The following is a 15,232-nucleotide window of genomic DNA, read 5'->3' on the forward strand; positions in this document are numbered from 1 at the left end:
CTGAAGCCGCAGGGGCGGTGGCCGACGAAGACCCACCCTCCCCCTTTCCGTCCCGCCTCTCGAAGGGGGCAGGCCGAGGGGCGGGGCTTAAACATGCCAAGCGAAGCTTACGATTCGTCTAGTAACCCGCGCGTGCCTCTTAGAGACGCTCGCTTTCCTTTCGCCCCCCCCCGCTCGCGGCGGTCCTCAGTGCGCCGGCGCGATGACGTTGGCAGCGGTTTCGCAGCCTTGGCTCTCCCAAGATGGCGCCGCGCAGGAGGCGTCGCTGAGGGGCTCTCGGGCGTTCCGCCGCTTGGGTCGCTTTCGTGAGTGACGGAGGGGGGAGAGGGTCGAGGGGACGGACAGGCGGGCGGGCGGCCTTTCGGAGCCCGGGGGGCTTTGACGGGGGAGAGCGGGCGGGAAGGCGGGAAGGCTGGCAGCTCCTCTATGGGGAGGCGCTTTGTGTGTGTCTGGGCTGAGGGCGCCCGAGGCGCTCTGCAAGGGCCGCGCGGCCTGAGCCGGGGAATCCGCCCCGGGGGACATCAACTGGCGGCCCGGCTGTGTCCACCCTGCCGCCGCCCGCCCCGGGCTGTCCGGGAAGGGCGGGGTACAAAAATAGAGTTGTCTATCATTGTTAGTCCCGGACGTGCCGCTAGACTGGCGCAGCCGCAGAATAAAAGGGGCTAAGTCAGACAGTCTGCTATAATAAAATAACGCGAAATAATTAAGAAAATAAACGAAACGAAGGCAGAATGAAAGGGTTGAGAGGGAGCTCTCAGTGGGGAGCCGTGTGGGCTGGCTGGAGTGGGGCCTTTGAGAGGACCAGCCGGTTGGGAGCTCTGGGGGCCTCGGGGGATGCTGAGGGCATAATGGGGCTTCGGCCGCATCGAATGGTTCGGCTCCGCTTACGTTGGCCGGTTGGGAATGGTTTGACTTGGCCTGGCTCCTGCAGCCTGTTCAGCCCGCAGTGAAGTGCCGTTTTTTTGTTTTTGCGGAGATCTCTTTTGACTTCTTGATTTGCAGGCTGCGTTCTTGTCTATCTGGGTAACTTTCCAGCACGTAGAAGTTGAGTCCTTGTCTGCGGGAGGCCTGTTTTTTGTTGCTGTTGTTTATTGTCAGAAATCAGGATGGAGAAAGTTTGGGAGCTGTAAGCCCAGGAGCTCAAGCAGTCAACTTTCCCAAGTTGTCCCGTCCCCCCTTTAAACTAACTTTCAGCTGCTTTTAACAGTCCTAGAGTAATTTTTATATGAGCCTCTAGTGGTGCAGAGTGGTAAGGCAGCGACATGCTGTCTGAAGCAGTCTGCCCATGAGGTTGGGAGTTCGATCCCAGCAGCCGGCTCAAGGTTGACTCAGCCTTCCATCCTTCGAAGCATACCCAGCTTGCTGGGGGGTAAAATGAGTACCCAGCTTGCTGGGGGGTAAACGGTAATGACTGGGGAAGGCACTGGCAAACCACCCCGTATTGAGTCTGCCATGAAAATGCTAGAGGGTGTCACCCCAAGGGTCAGACATGACCCGGTGCTTGCCCAGGGGATACCTTTACGTTTAGAGTAATCTTTCTAAATTTATCAAATGTTTTAAAAATTGCGAATGTTCATGAGAAGCCCCACCATTTGGAAATGTCTTGTCTGCAGGTGGGCCTGTTTCTTTGCATTTGTTAAGTTTGCCATGGAAGAGAATGGAAATACATTTTTAACCAAGAGAAAGAAGAGCAAGATATGTTTGTGTAAAGAAAATTAATTCCACTGTCCATAGTTCTTATGTATGTTGTACGTCAAGCTGTAAAAATAAGAAAAGACAGGTTTCTGCCCTGTAGAGTCTTCAAACTTAAATTCTCATTGTGGGGGAGGAGGAGAAGAAGGATAGGTAATGGAAAGGAAGGTAAATAGGAGTGGAATACGTATTTGTTATATCAATCCAGACTTTTAAATTGAATGACAGGGTATAATTTTTTATCGTAAAAGGTGAGTCCAGCCACCTTTTAGGAGGAAAGGATCGTGCCAAAGGATTCATGGAAGAAATTGTTTTTATATTTTGATCAATGGCCTGAAAAGGCATGTACAACTATACTTTGATGATGAGATTTGTTTCATAGCGGTATTGGTGGCAATGTATAAGCTTCTAACAGATCACCACATATGCAGGAACTACAGAGCCCAGTTGTGAGTGCTCTCTGTGCCAATTTGTTTGGCAACAAGTATTTTGCGAATTATTTATCTCCTAGAGGAATAGAGATAAAGCTGGAATATCCAAGGTATTTGGCTTTTTAAATATCATTAAAAATAATAAAGTACTAATGCTTAGAAATGCTAAGGGATGTACTTTAGTTTCCTCTTTGCTTTCCAAGTTGACTTTATAAAGAATAAAGTTAATAAAATAACTTGTCATGAAGCATTCATAGGAAGAAATCTTGTAAGGTCAATAATGTTATACTCAATTTTTCCCTCCTTCTAAGGCTGTAAGCTCACCGTATGAAAAGCAACTTTTGGAACATTGATCAAGGAACATTATTCTACATCACAAAATGAAAGAAAATAAAGAAAACTCCAGTCCTTCTGTAACTTTGGCAAACTTGGACCATACAAAGCCATGCTGGTACTGGGATAAGAAAGACTTGGCTCACACCCCATCACAGCTAGAAGGACTGGATCCAGCTACCGAGGCAAGATATCGAAGAGAAGGTGCCCGGTTTATATTTGACGTAGGAACCCGCTTGGGACTGTATCCTTTGGTTTGTACATTGCACATTTTTATTGGCTTTTTTCCACATGTGAGTTCTTGTATAGTGCCTGAATTCTAGCAGAATCCTTTAATTGAGCTTACACGTAGTAAACAAAAATTGTACATTTGTTTGTTTGTTTGTTTGACTTGTATACTCCTGTTCCCAGACTAGTAGGCCAATACAACCATAAAACCAGCAAACATTTTAAAAAACCCAACTGCCCTTCCATTGGAGGAGGGCCAGATCTTCTATGTCTTGGCCTCAATTAAATCATTTCTTAACAAAACTGCATGACATTTTGTGTTGGGTTTTATTAGTGATCCTCTCCGTTATATTTTCAACCAGTGAATGACATATTCTTAGTTTACATTGTAACTCCCAGCAAAGGAAAATATTTCCCAAGAATTCTTAAGTGGATTATGTGTGCAATTGTGGTGTCTTGTGGGTTTCTGCAATCGGGTAATTGCTTACCTGGGAGTAAATCCTATTGAACATTTATTCAGAAGTATACTTATTTGGGATAAGTATCTATCTGTGGGACCACTTATCTGCTTATGCCCCCCACAGAGCCTTATGCTCTGTGGGTATGAATCTGCTGGTTGTCCCGGGCCCCTGGGACGTTCACCTGACCTCGACCCAGGCCAGGGCTTTTTTGGTCCTGGCCCCAACTTGGTGGAATGAGCTCCCTGAAAAGCTAAGGGCCCTGTCAGAGTTGTCATTTTTCCACAGGGCCTGCAAGACGGAGCTCTTCCAACAGGCATATGTATGGTTGAGGCCAGGGCCGGCATCCCTGGTGGTACCGTCTGAGATCTCCATCTGAGACCAACGAAGATCAGCTTGGATCCTTGCTCCAAGTTTTTTAACATACATGCTGAACGGAGGGGGAAAGGCTGATGTTTTATGGTTTGCCATCTTGTTTCATGTGATTTTATATTGTTATATTTTAAGGGTATTGTTGGGGATTTTATTGGGTTTGATTTATTCTTGTAAACCGCCGTAAGACACTTCTGAGTGGTGATTATATAAATATATAATAAATCAATATAAATAAAAATACATAAATAAATTGTTTCCTCAGTTTAATAAGTGTTCTCAATCTGTTGCATAGATTAAACCATCAAATTGTGGGTATCTACAAAGAGCTGTTAACTAAAACATAGACTTGCATTAACTTGCAGAGACTTTTCATACATAATTCCGTTCTGTGTGAGCGTTTGTGGTTTAGTTTTGGTAATAATCTGTAGAAATCCTTATTGACTGATCCAGACATTATGATACGCTTGCAACGGGAATAATTTATTTTCATCGATTTTACATGTTTCACTCCTTCAAACAGTTTCCGAGATACGTAAGTACCATTTTTTTTTTGCTATTGTGTGAAAAGTATTTAGCATTGCGACATTCGGTTCTGAATATTGAATTTGAGGGACTTGTTTCCATTGCAGTAACTACAGTTAAATTGTCTTTGGGTGGAACTTCTGCCACACAATGAACTTCTTGCCTTGGTGATTTTACTTATGGCACTTATGCTCAGATGTGGGATTTTAGTTTTCAGCAAGAGGAGATTTCAGTAGGCCTGAGAAATGAGATTTTCATGAAGATTTGTTAATTGGAAAAAAAATGTTGGTCCAGATGGACTAAAATATAAATAGCTGCTTGTTTCATATATTAATATTGCAAAAGGTAGTGGGATGGATGCAGTAGAGTTGTCAGCTGGACAAGTGTTACTGTTCGCTGTGTTCCCCTCCTGCCAGCAGCCTCTTTCTGCCCTGGGGATTCATTTTCCCCCAACCCTGGGCATCAGCAGCCCTAATGAGAGGGGCAAAAGAGCATTCCTCCTTCACAAGCACATGAGAGAGAAGGGACAATTCCACATGGACCATAAAACCCAGGAGCCAGCTTTTCCATGGTTTTGAAGGGGATTGCTAGCTTAAGGGGAGCAAGAAAACGTGTCTGCTAGTGCCATCCACTGCGAAATCACTGGACCTGTCCTAGTGTGCATTATAGAAGCTTTAGTTAGTCCTTCATAACTGTGGGAGTCTTATTAATGGTGTTGTATAATTTTAGATAAGAATCTCAAGCCTTTGGCATGCGTAGGTTGTTGTGCAGCCAATATTAATTATAGGTGTGAAAACATTGTTCAGAGGAATGGCTTCAAACAGTCAGGAAGGCGGCCTCTGCATTGCACCTTGCAAAAAGCGTGTACATGCTACCTAGAAAACTCATTATTTTTCAATTGTGTTATATGAATCAGGATATAGTGTGGGTTATGCTTCAAAATGATTGTTTCTTGACCCAATCAGTCCTGGAGTCAGTGCCTCAAGCAAAGATTTTGTCACTTGAACCAGTTTTTTACGATTGAGTTGCATTGACCTGGAGAGGAACTGTTTTGTGGAGGGTAGCAATAAAATGGTATTTGACTTCATACAGTTACAGTGCAATCCTAAAAGCATTTTCTTGGGAGCAAGCCTTACTGAATATAGCACAATAGGATTCTGAGTAGACCTTCTTAGGATTGCTTTCTTAGTATGCAAAAGGGCCTGATAAATATAAGTGTAAAAATTGTCTTACAAATGCAATGTGTTTTTCCCCCTTTTTGAAATTGTAGAAAAACAAATTTCTGAAGGAATCTTTTTTTAATAGGTGACTGGAGCTTGCTGTCTTTTCCTAGCAGGGAAAGTTGAAGAAACGCCCAAAAAATGTAAAGATATCATCAAAACGGCTCGTAGTTTACTAAACGATGTACAGTTTGGACAATTTGGAGATGACCCAAAGGTAAATGAACATGTTCTGAAAATTATTTTGGTTAAATAGTAACCCAATTGTTGTTGACTGGGTATTGATTGGCACATGGCTTTGGTGGTGCTCTTCAAATTAAATAGATTAAATTAATGTGAAGCCCGAGACAGAACAAAATTTTGAATTATTTCGTATGCAGTTTCCACAAGTCAGTATTTAACAACAGATATTTCAGGGCTTGTTTTTCCCCCCCCTAGATAGCGTATCCATCACATGTTGTTTTCCAAGGCAATATGTATTTCAGTGCTTGTCTTGTTCTCCTGTTGCATTTGCCTGTCTTTTCAGCAAAGAAATAACCCACTGCACAGGGGAAGCAGTGAAACTGGCCACACAGAGTGCAGCCATATGCATACAGTAAGCAAACTGGAAAAAAAAATAAACTTTTTTTGTCACTTATTTCTTTGTTGTAGTAATTATAGACATTTGTTAGTCACAAAGTCTTCAGACAACTGAGTCACAAAAGGTAATTTTTATAGAATTAACGCATGAGCCTCGCAGTTTACCGTAAATATATTGTTTCCTTGGCTTATTTCTGCATAAGTTAAACAAGATAATGTGTTGCCGGATTGCTCCTAGTGTGAGCACCTTCAGATATTCAGAAGCTTCTGGATATTCCCATGGGCAGCCAAAATGGAGTGTGTTCTGGGTTTCTATTGTACCAAACACTGTTGATTCAAAGTTTTGCCCAGCTCAGGTCACCCACATTTCCAATATAAGGTATTAACACGATTTCCTCTGTTGTCTTTGTGGGATGTGTTTTACCTCAAAGCATTGGCATTTGTTTCAGGCTAAGAAGCTCTTGCCACTCTTTGGCTGAATCAGTGAAATTTTTTACACTTATATCAGTCTTAACTCATGCCCCTGCCAGTCTTTCATAGCTATTAATGGTTCTCATACTCTGTAACAAATTACATAATGGGAAAAGTGAAAGAAGCCATTTAGACTTGTAGAAGTATTAGCCTTAAATGAGTTCTGCAGCTCCCAGGGTATGCCTTCATGCTTCAGGCTTGACTTTGGCTGTTAAGTCATTCCAGAAACAATTGAAGGCAAGATGATCTGTTTATTTCCTCTGTTAACATTTGACTGCAAACGTGTGCAGTTTCACTCTTTCCCCAGAACTGTGCAGCAGTGTTATATTTGGTATCCCCCCCCCTCCAATATGTGGTTGTACAGCATGGCTCAGCAACTGAATTTGCTGATGGGTCACCTTGTACTTAATGAAGGGGGCTTTGGCTCATGAAAGCTTACATCAAACATTTTTTTTTTACAGTAAGGTGCCTCAAGGCTTTGTCATTATCAAGGTAGTAGAACCTATTGCCCCAAAGGTGTTCCTTCTGTGGTACCCACACACCATTTCTTTCCTGTTGTCTTCCTCCCTTTGTCCCTTGTTGACACTTCCCCAGCGGAAGAGTCCCGTGTCTCTCCCCCCCCCCCCGAGACTTTGACACCGTCAGGTCCACCCCAACAATGGTTTCCTGCTTCTTAGCATGCAGTCTAGTGCAGAGTTGAATCCTCCTGGGCCAACTAACTTCTGTGAACTTAGAAGGGCTTAAGTCTTACTGCTGGTCTCATAACCTTTGAGGCCACTGTGACACCCAGTACATGATTTCTAGGTGAAGGGGGTTCTGATCATCAGTTGGTAGATTACAACCGAATCCTATTGCTGTACATTCTTGTGTAACTTAACAAAAATGTGCTTACGCTAAGAAAAATATTAATTTTTGAAAACAGCATTTGCTGCAGACAAGAACTCTAGAACTAGGCAAATTTTGCTATAGCTGCTATGGCATTACTGTGTAATGCCATCTGAAATTAATGAAAAAGTAGAAATTCAAGGAGTTGGCCTTTCAGCCTAATATAATCTTTACCCCTCCCCTCTATGACCATTAGGAAGAAGTGATGGTTTTGGAGAGGATCTTACTTCAGACGATAAAATTCGACTTGCAAGTGGAACATCCCTACCAGTTCCTCCTCAAATACGCCAAGCAGCTGAAAGGTAAGGAAATATCGCTGCTTGGGCACCTATGTAGATGATTCCATATTAACTTCCCTTTTCTGCCCAGACAGAAATAATGATCAAAGAAGTAAATGTCAGATAAGACAGGAAAAACAGCTTGTCTTGGAAGGTTATCTGAATGCGGGAATGAGGCTGACAGAAGTGTTATGTTCTTTATATCACTCTGGTGGTGCAACTTCTCCTTTGCAAACCCATCAATCTCAGAGCTAAATTTGTACTGACAGGGACCAGCCGTGCTTTAGGCATCCTGCTTTCTTTGCATGGAAACTGCACCTGGGTAGAAGAAAGTCACAAACTGTGTTGAGTACAGGGGTGTGTATGGTATGTAGCCCCACAGAATCCCACTGAGCAGCCTACTGCAGAGTTCCCCCCCCCCCAAGAGTTTGTAGGAAGTTTCCTGTGGAGAAGGGATCGGAATAGCTGGGAACTGATGCTCTGGCTCCTGTCCCCCAACCTATCCCCTATAGAGCAGTTCGTGCAGAGCTCTTCCTTAGAGGTTAAAATCCTCTAAATCAGCAGCCCCCAACCTTTATAAGGCTGGGGCCCGTCTGCGGGAGTGGGGGTGAGACAGCGGCCCGGGCGCTGCACATGCGCAGCAGTTCCGTGCATGTGCATTTGCGCGTGCCGGCGGCCGCTTCTCCCTCTTCCCCCATCCCCCACAGCAAGAAACTCGCCGATTCGCTTAAGGCCCGGCGAGCTTCTCACTGCGGGAGGAGAAGGGTGGTGCGGCCGGCCGAGGCTTTCGTGGCCTGGGGGTTGACAACCCCCGCTCTAAATCAATTGCTTGCCCAGTCTCAGTACCAGCCTGTCTGTGTGGTTGCCTATTTAGCTGTGAGTACCTGCGTCATTCTCCCACGTGTAGTTGCTGATGCCCGAGTGTGGACAGTTGTTTCTTCTGTTGAGTATATGAGCCAACCCTCGTCCTTGGAGTTAGGAAATACCTGTGCATGTTAGTGAATGAGTTCTGAGTAAACATGCACAGAAATGGCTTGCACATCTACTAGTCACTATGTTTATTGTCGTAATGTATTAATTTGTTTTTAAAAATTTGCACACAGGCGATAAGAACAAAATCCAAAAGCTGGTACAAATGGCATGGACGTTTGTAAATGACAGGTAAACATTCACTCCCTTCTCCATTCTGTGCTGGTTTTTGCTGGAAAATAATGCAGTTTAGTGACTGCCTCACTGATTTCAACCTGTAGTTACCCTCCTGTACTGATTTAGAAGATCTTTCTTGGCATTTTTGTTCTTCAGATTCTTAGAATAACTTGTTTTACATAGTTACATATTTATTTTAGTGATGTGCATGCTCCTTCTCTCCCCCCTTCATCAGGACCTAAAAGGGCTTATCCCACCCTTCTCCCCTCCCCCATTTCCCCCCTCACAACCTTGTCAGGTAAGGTTAAGCTGAAGGTTTATGATGGGCCCTGGAGTCACCCATCAGGCTTCCATGGCATAGCAGGGATTCAGAGCGATTGTCTCAGGGCCTCATCCAGCCCTCTAAACTTTGTCCCGCTGCCTGTTGTTGGCCACAAACAGCACTGAAACACGGTTGTGTTACATAGCAAGCTGTGCAACAGGTGAAGCAGCATGCTGAGGGGTTAGTCGGGTGTCAGTTCTGAAAATGCACTTGGTCCCTGCTCTGCACTATAAGTAGATCACTCTTATGCTGCTGATTATTATTTTGTAGCCCTAGTAAATAGAAAGTGGGCCAAAGTTCTTGAGTTTGGATCTTTCTGAGAATCACTGAAGTTCATAGTGACCAGACTGAAAGTCAATTACTGCTATTGCCAAATGAAGCCACATTTGTATGGCTTCGTTCCATGCTGACACCTCTCTCTTTTTCTGCTCCACCCTCCCCTACTTCTTGTGGTTGTTGTTGTTGTGTGTCTGTTATATTGCAATGTGTCCCAGTAGACCTAAGTGTGGCTGGAAGTTCTTCTAGATTGCGTCAAGACAATGCTTATGTAGCCACAATGGAGCCTTTTGAGTTTTTTATAATTATTACTGTCCCCCCAGTTGTCAATTGAAGGAAGCCAGATAGATACTCCTCCCTCCCCCCCAAAAAAACCTACTTGGGTCCTGAGGAAATATACATCTCATAATTCTCGTCTGTGTTTCTCTAGCTTGTGCACTACATTGTCCCTGCAGTGGGAACCAGAAATCATAGCAGTTGCTGTGATGTACCTGGCAGGCCGCTTGTGCAAGTTTGAGATTCAGGAGTGGACCTCAAAGCCGATGTACCGAAGGTGGTGGGAGCAGTTTGTGCAAGACGTTCCTGTTGATGTCCTAGAAGGTACTCAAAGCATTTGCTACCCAAATACTTTTTTCTGAATTGTTTCTTTGCAGGTGTAACTTATTATATGAAAACAGCTCAGTAGTACAGCATCTGTTTTGCACACAGAAGGCCGCAGGTTCATTCCTTGACATCTCTGGCTTATAGAATCCAGTAGTAGGTAATATGAAAGATCTCTGCCTAAGACCCTGGAGGGCTGCTGCCAGTTGGAGTCGACCAGACTGATCTTCGAAAGACTAATGGGACCGATTCATGATAAGGCAGCTTCATATTGTGGGGTGGGGTCATTGCACAGTGGTAGAACATCTACTTGCAAATGGTCCCAAGTTCAATCTCCAGTTAAAAGGATCAGGAAGATGCGAAAGAGCTTTGCCTGAGTCCCTTGATAGCCGCTGCCAATCTGAGCAGATGGCACCGAGCTTGAGAGACTGATGCTCAAACCATACAAGGTAGCATCACGTGACCATAAAACCACTGGCTCAAGTGAGTTCTATTGTAGGCAGAGTTTTCAAAGGCCCTTCACTTGTTTACTAGAATGCTTAACCTTTGATCTTTGTTTTTTCTCCCTCCTGAAGACATCTGCCACCAGATCCTGGATCTGTATTCGCAGGGGAAGCAGCAAATGCCTCACCCTAGCCCCCATCAGCTACAGCAGCCGCCTGCCCTTCAGGCGATGTCCCAGGTGACTCCACCCCAGCAGACCCAGCCGTCTCAGAGCTCTGAGCCGTCACAACCGCCAGCCCAGAAAGAGGCTCAGCAGGCAGGGCAGCAGCAGCAGCAGCAGCCGCCACCCCCACCCCAGACTCCACAGGCCAAAAAACCGTCTCCACAGTCGAGTCCTCCCAGGCAAGCGAAACGGCCAGCGGTAAGTGGCATCGTTACCTGGACTTTGCAGTCATCGCAGTGGGGGCCAGAGCTTATCATTTAGGCTTGGCTTCTATGACCGAAATCTACATCCCTGAGTAGTCTCCGTTGCGGACTGTGCACACTGTCTTCTGCAGAAAAAGTCTCAAGGGCCCACTGAAAGCCACTGACCTTGTGCACAGAGACAATTGAGCCAAAGGGAAAACACACTTGTGAGGCAGAGGCTACCTAGGGAGTGTGGAATTTGTTCATAGGACGCAAGCTTTGGCTTTGCAGCAAGTGGCTTACTCTTCATGAGTAAAACGTAGCAGATCCATTTCTTCTAAACGCACAGAACTCAATGGAGGCATATATTTGTGAAGCGTAGAGCCCTGGAGCATGTCGAGCTACCAGTCTGGTGTCTGAGGCAAGTGGTGGAAGTTGGTGCAGCCAAAAACCACAGTCAGGATGTCACCAGCTTGGAAGACTGCAGCATTTCCCCAGTCACAGCTCGTTCAGAGCTCTTAGCTTCACTTACATCACAGAGTATCTGTTGTTGGGAGAAGGAGGGTAGTCAACTGTAAGGTGCTTTGCAACTCCTTCGAGTAGTAAAAATTGGCGTACAAAAAAGCCTCGCTCTTTTCCTACTTTTACACTTTTCCTACCTTTCTCACAGAAGACCGAAGTGGGATGACACAGTACCAGTCATGAGACATTTAATCAGGACTACAATAGGACTTGGATTACAGAAATTAGAAACAATGTTAAGAAGGTGATGTGTCAAAGAACAGAAATAATGCATTGTGTACCATATATAATGACATGGACAACAGTCCTATTCCCTTTATAAGAGCACCTTCCAGAAATATACTATACTATAGTTCTTGTTATCTGCATTAAAATGCTCTTCAGAACTCTTAGGTTTTACAAAGTTACGCAGACAATGTAGTCCCATAACTCTGAGCATTTCAGTTGAAGTCCTTTTGCTTTTTGATATTTTTGTACGATTTGATTTTTTGATTGTGCGTATTGTTTTCTTATAACAGGCTGTATCTCCAAAGGAAGAAACCAAAACTGCAGGTAAATAGGTTTGTTCTTGTTTTTATGTTAAATTTAGTTTGTAAGTATTTAGCTAATACAATTTCTGAAATTGTTTTATTAGGTACTGAACTTGGAAGAAAACCTTAATTGTTTGCTACTTAAGGGTGGCTCTATTGCTGTGATCTAAGCCCTAAATCTTGCTCTGTTTCAGAAGTACCACCTCCTAAGATTGCCAAAATGGAGGCTTCCCATCCACCGGCACCTCCCACACATCCTCCACCTGGTAAGTTTTCACTTCCCTCACTCTTTGTAAACGGAGATCATTGGAGAATTTGGATGAGGTTTGGTTTGCGGTTGGTTTTTTTTTTACGGCGTCTACTTTTTCTACACCTACCGCTTCCACAAAATAATTTATTTGAGGCCATAACCCCCCCCCACACACACACACACACACACACTAAAGTTCATTGTATATCACTGGTCCCCAACCCGCGGGCCGCGGCCCAGTGCCGGGCTGCGAAGGCCATGGCGCCGGGCTGCGGCTCCCTCTCCCCACTCCCACCCCGCAGTAAAAAACTTCCCAGGCTGCAAGCTTACGGCCCGGGAAGCTTCTTACTGTGGGAGGGGGGGAGAGGGAATCAGGGCCGCGTATGCGCACATGCATGGTCGAAATCGCGCGTGCACGGCATGCGCAGGCGGGCAGTTGCCCTGCCGGTCCCCAGCCTCAAAAAGGTTGGGGACCACTGCTGTATATGTATCCAAAGCAGGTAGCTGTTACTTGGTGTTAGGAAATCTGAAGGCCGTGGAGAAAAGATTGGGGAAAACTAGCTGCTTTGTGGCTTGAGTCAGCTGCCTTCCATATATAGGGTCATCCCCATCGATCAACTAATGCAAATGACCTGTGGGGGGGAGCAGGAATGCCTCCCCCCCCTTGTAAAGGCCACAACTATTGCTATGCATAAAAAATTGTGGTAGAAAAAAATGTCGCCATATGGACATCCCAGTAGCTGCATGGTAAGAAAAATCTAGCTTGTTGCCAGCATTGGGTCAGAGGTGATCCTACCGCATTTAAAACCTCATCTAAATCCTCTTGCCTCTAAAACTGCAGGCTATATTGTAGTCCTTGCATGGGGACAGCACCTCTTAATAGCTTTCTGGCTCTTTTTCGGTGTTGTGATCAGCACTCTGTCTCATCCTTAGATCTTGTATTAGCTTTCCCTTATCTTGTCCAGGGCCTCAGGAGTTTGTGGAAATGAAATGAGGAAATAGAAGTACCTTGTGTCTTCCATGCCTTTGTTTCCAGCAGCTTTGTTTAGTTCCTTGTTTCTATATTCTCATAGTTTATCCTGTGATACTTGTTTGCAGACAAATGCCCACTTGTGAGCAGGAATCGGAAACAAAGCAACTTCATTTTTATCATACCCTGTTTGGCAGGTGCAGCTGACTAAAGTCTTTTGGGTGTCCTTTGTTCTTTTTTTTCATTTACAGAACTTAAGCCTCCGTTGACCACTGCTGTTTCCATGGGAGGTGATCAGGCGACGACGGTTGATTCTGTCGACCTGGCCAAAGTCCAGATTGCCCCTCCGTCTCATCCGGCTCCTGTGCATCAGCCGCCACCTCTGCCTCATCGGCCACCGCCACCACCGCCACCATCCAGTTACATAACCGGCATGTCCACAACCAATTCATACATGTCAGGGGAGGGATACCAGAGTCTTCAGTCAATGATGAAGACAGAAGCACCCACCTATGGAGCTATGCCACCAAACTACGGACCTCCGACTCACTTACCGTATCACCCTCATGTGTACCCTCCCAACCCGCCTCCGCCTGTTCCTCCTCCTCCTCCCACCGCATTCCCTCCACCGACTATTCCTCCTCCCACCCCAGGCTACCCCCCACCGCCTACCTACAACCCTAACTTCCCACCCCCTCGGTTGCCTCCCTCCCATGCCGTCCCCCCTCATCCTCCTCCAGGGCTGGGGATGCCACCAGCGAGTTATCCCCCTCCCACAGTGCCCCCTGGTGGACAGCCTCCAGTACCACCTCCAATCCCTCCCCCTGGCATGCCCCCTGTTGCTGGACTTGGGCGGGCTACTTGGATGAGATAGCAGATGTAAATCCTGGTCGATACGGTGAAGCAGCCACCAGCAGCAATAGAGACTGATATAACAATAAAAATCTAGAAGGCAGCGGCATAGAACCTTTACTGGTCTGCTTACAGTTTAGTCACTAGAGAACAATAAAGGCATTTTGTTTCAATATTGCAGACTTAATTAAAACCCAAGTAGTGTTCCGAGTTTAATTCTAGCACTGGATTACTTTGCACTAGTACAAATGTTTTAAAGGCCATATTGGCTCAGTTTTATATTGGTAAGAAGAAAAATTCCTTCTAGAAAACAGTGCCTACTTTTTGGAATATCAACATTTAGGGTGTATCATTCCATCCGAGAAAGTGAGGCCGTTCTGGTTCTCCTTCCTTAATGTTCCGGGAACGCTTCATTGTAAGTATATCGGAGCTACTTATATTTAATACATGAACTTTGTCAGCCCGTCGCTTCCGAACAACCCTTGCTGTTTGCCTTTGGCCATTTTTGTTTTGGGATGTTTTGTTTTACTGGGCTCTTGACCTGTAATGTATGTTTAAACCTCTGAGCAAATTTCTGTACATAAATAACTATATTTTCTAAGTGTAGAAGTCTGAATGTAACGGCATCCCTGTAGTTTACATCTTAGTTAAAAAAAAAAGCTGAATTTCTTGATATGCACCCAAATAATAAAGCTGGTTCTGTAATCAGCAGTAGTGTGGAAGAAGTAATAATTTTAAATTGTCTTTGTCTGGGCTGGCACAGTAATTGCTGCAGGATCATGCAGAAACATCGAGTTGCTTGAGAACGAACTCCTAAACATATCTAATCTGGACCACAGGAAACCAAAGAAGCATTAGCAGTTTTTCAAACTTTACTGGGGGGGCTGTGTATCAGAAAACACTCAAGGGAATTAGTAATCTCTTGGCTAAAATATTTAGAGCAGGGGTAGTCAAACTGCGGCCCTCCAGATGTCCATGGACTACAATTCCCAGGAATTGTAGTCCATGGACATCTGGAGGGCCGCAGTTTGACTACCCCTGATTTAGAGTATCTTAAAGTCAGCCTTCTCGTTGGAGAACTGGTAAGTTAGCAATACGACACCAATATTTTGTACATCTGCCTGTGTAATGGCCCCAGGATATCGCATTACCGTCCACTCACTTTGTCTGGCTAAAATAATGGAAAGCATTGTTAACATTAAAAGTGGCCCCCAGGGTGAAAAACCCATAATGTTTTGTTTCTACTTTTAATTCTCCGTGAACTTAGGTTATTGACCTTGGGTTGAAAGATGTGTCAAAAAATGTCCTATTTTTCCAGATATTATTTGGGCTTTACATGCCCCCAGCTACAATATTTTAGCCTGGAGGTTTACAAGCAGCTTGGTTAATAAAGCCAATTCTAAAAAGGCTATTTGAAGCTAGCCGGCAGTAGCTTTCAACCTC

At 45.0% G+C, this 15,232-nt stretch overlaps 1 protein-coding gene across 4 annotated transcripts; it reads left to right on the forward strand.

Annotated features, from left to right (window-relative positions):
* On the forward strand, positions 1–14,497 carry CCNK (cyclin K). Of its 4 annotated transcripts, none has more exons than XM_077323637.1 (12): positions 3–305; positions 2,435–2,700; positions 3,968–4,049; positions 5,345–5,476; positions 5,786–5,854; positions 7,391–7,496; positions 8,576–8,633; positions 9,647–9,816; positions 10,392–10,681; positions 11,706–11,739; positions 11,915–11,983; positions 13,189–14,497. In XM_077323637.1, exons 2-12 carry the CDS (start codon positions 2,504–2,506, stop codon positions 13,809–13,811), a joined length of 1,830 nt encoding a protein of 609 aa, XP_077179752.1. In that variant the 5' UTR covers positions 3–305; positions 2,435–2,503; the 3' UTR covers positions 13,812–14,497. The 4 variants fall into 4 exon arrangements, with proteins under 4 accessions (XP_077179754.1, XP_077179752.1, XP_077179753.1 ...); XM_077323636.1 differs by having other exon boundaries at positions 12–305; positions 11,912–11,983; XM_077323639.1 differs by lacking the exon at positions 5,786–5,854 and having other exon boundaries at positions 1–305.
* The last annotated feature ends 735 nt before the right edge of the window (positions 14,498–15,232 follow it).

This window comes from Paroedura picta, chromosome 2 (assembly GCF_049243985.1).
Source record: "Paroedura picta isolate Pp20150507F chromosome 2, Ppicta_v3.0, whole genome shotgun sequence".
Classification (NCBI taxonomy): domain Eukaryota; kingdom Metazoa; phylum Chordata; class Lepidosauria; order Squamata; family Gekkonidae; genus Paroedura; species Paroedura picta.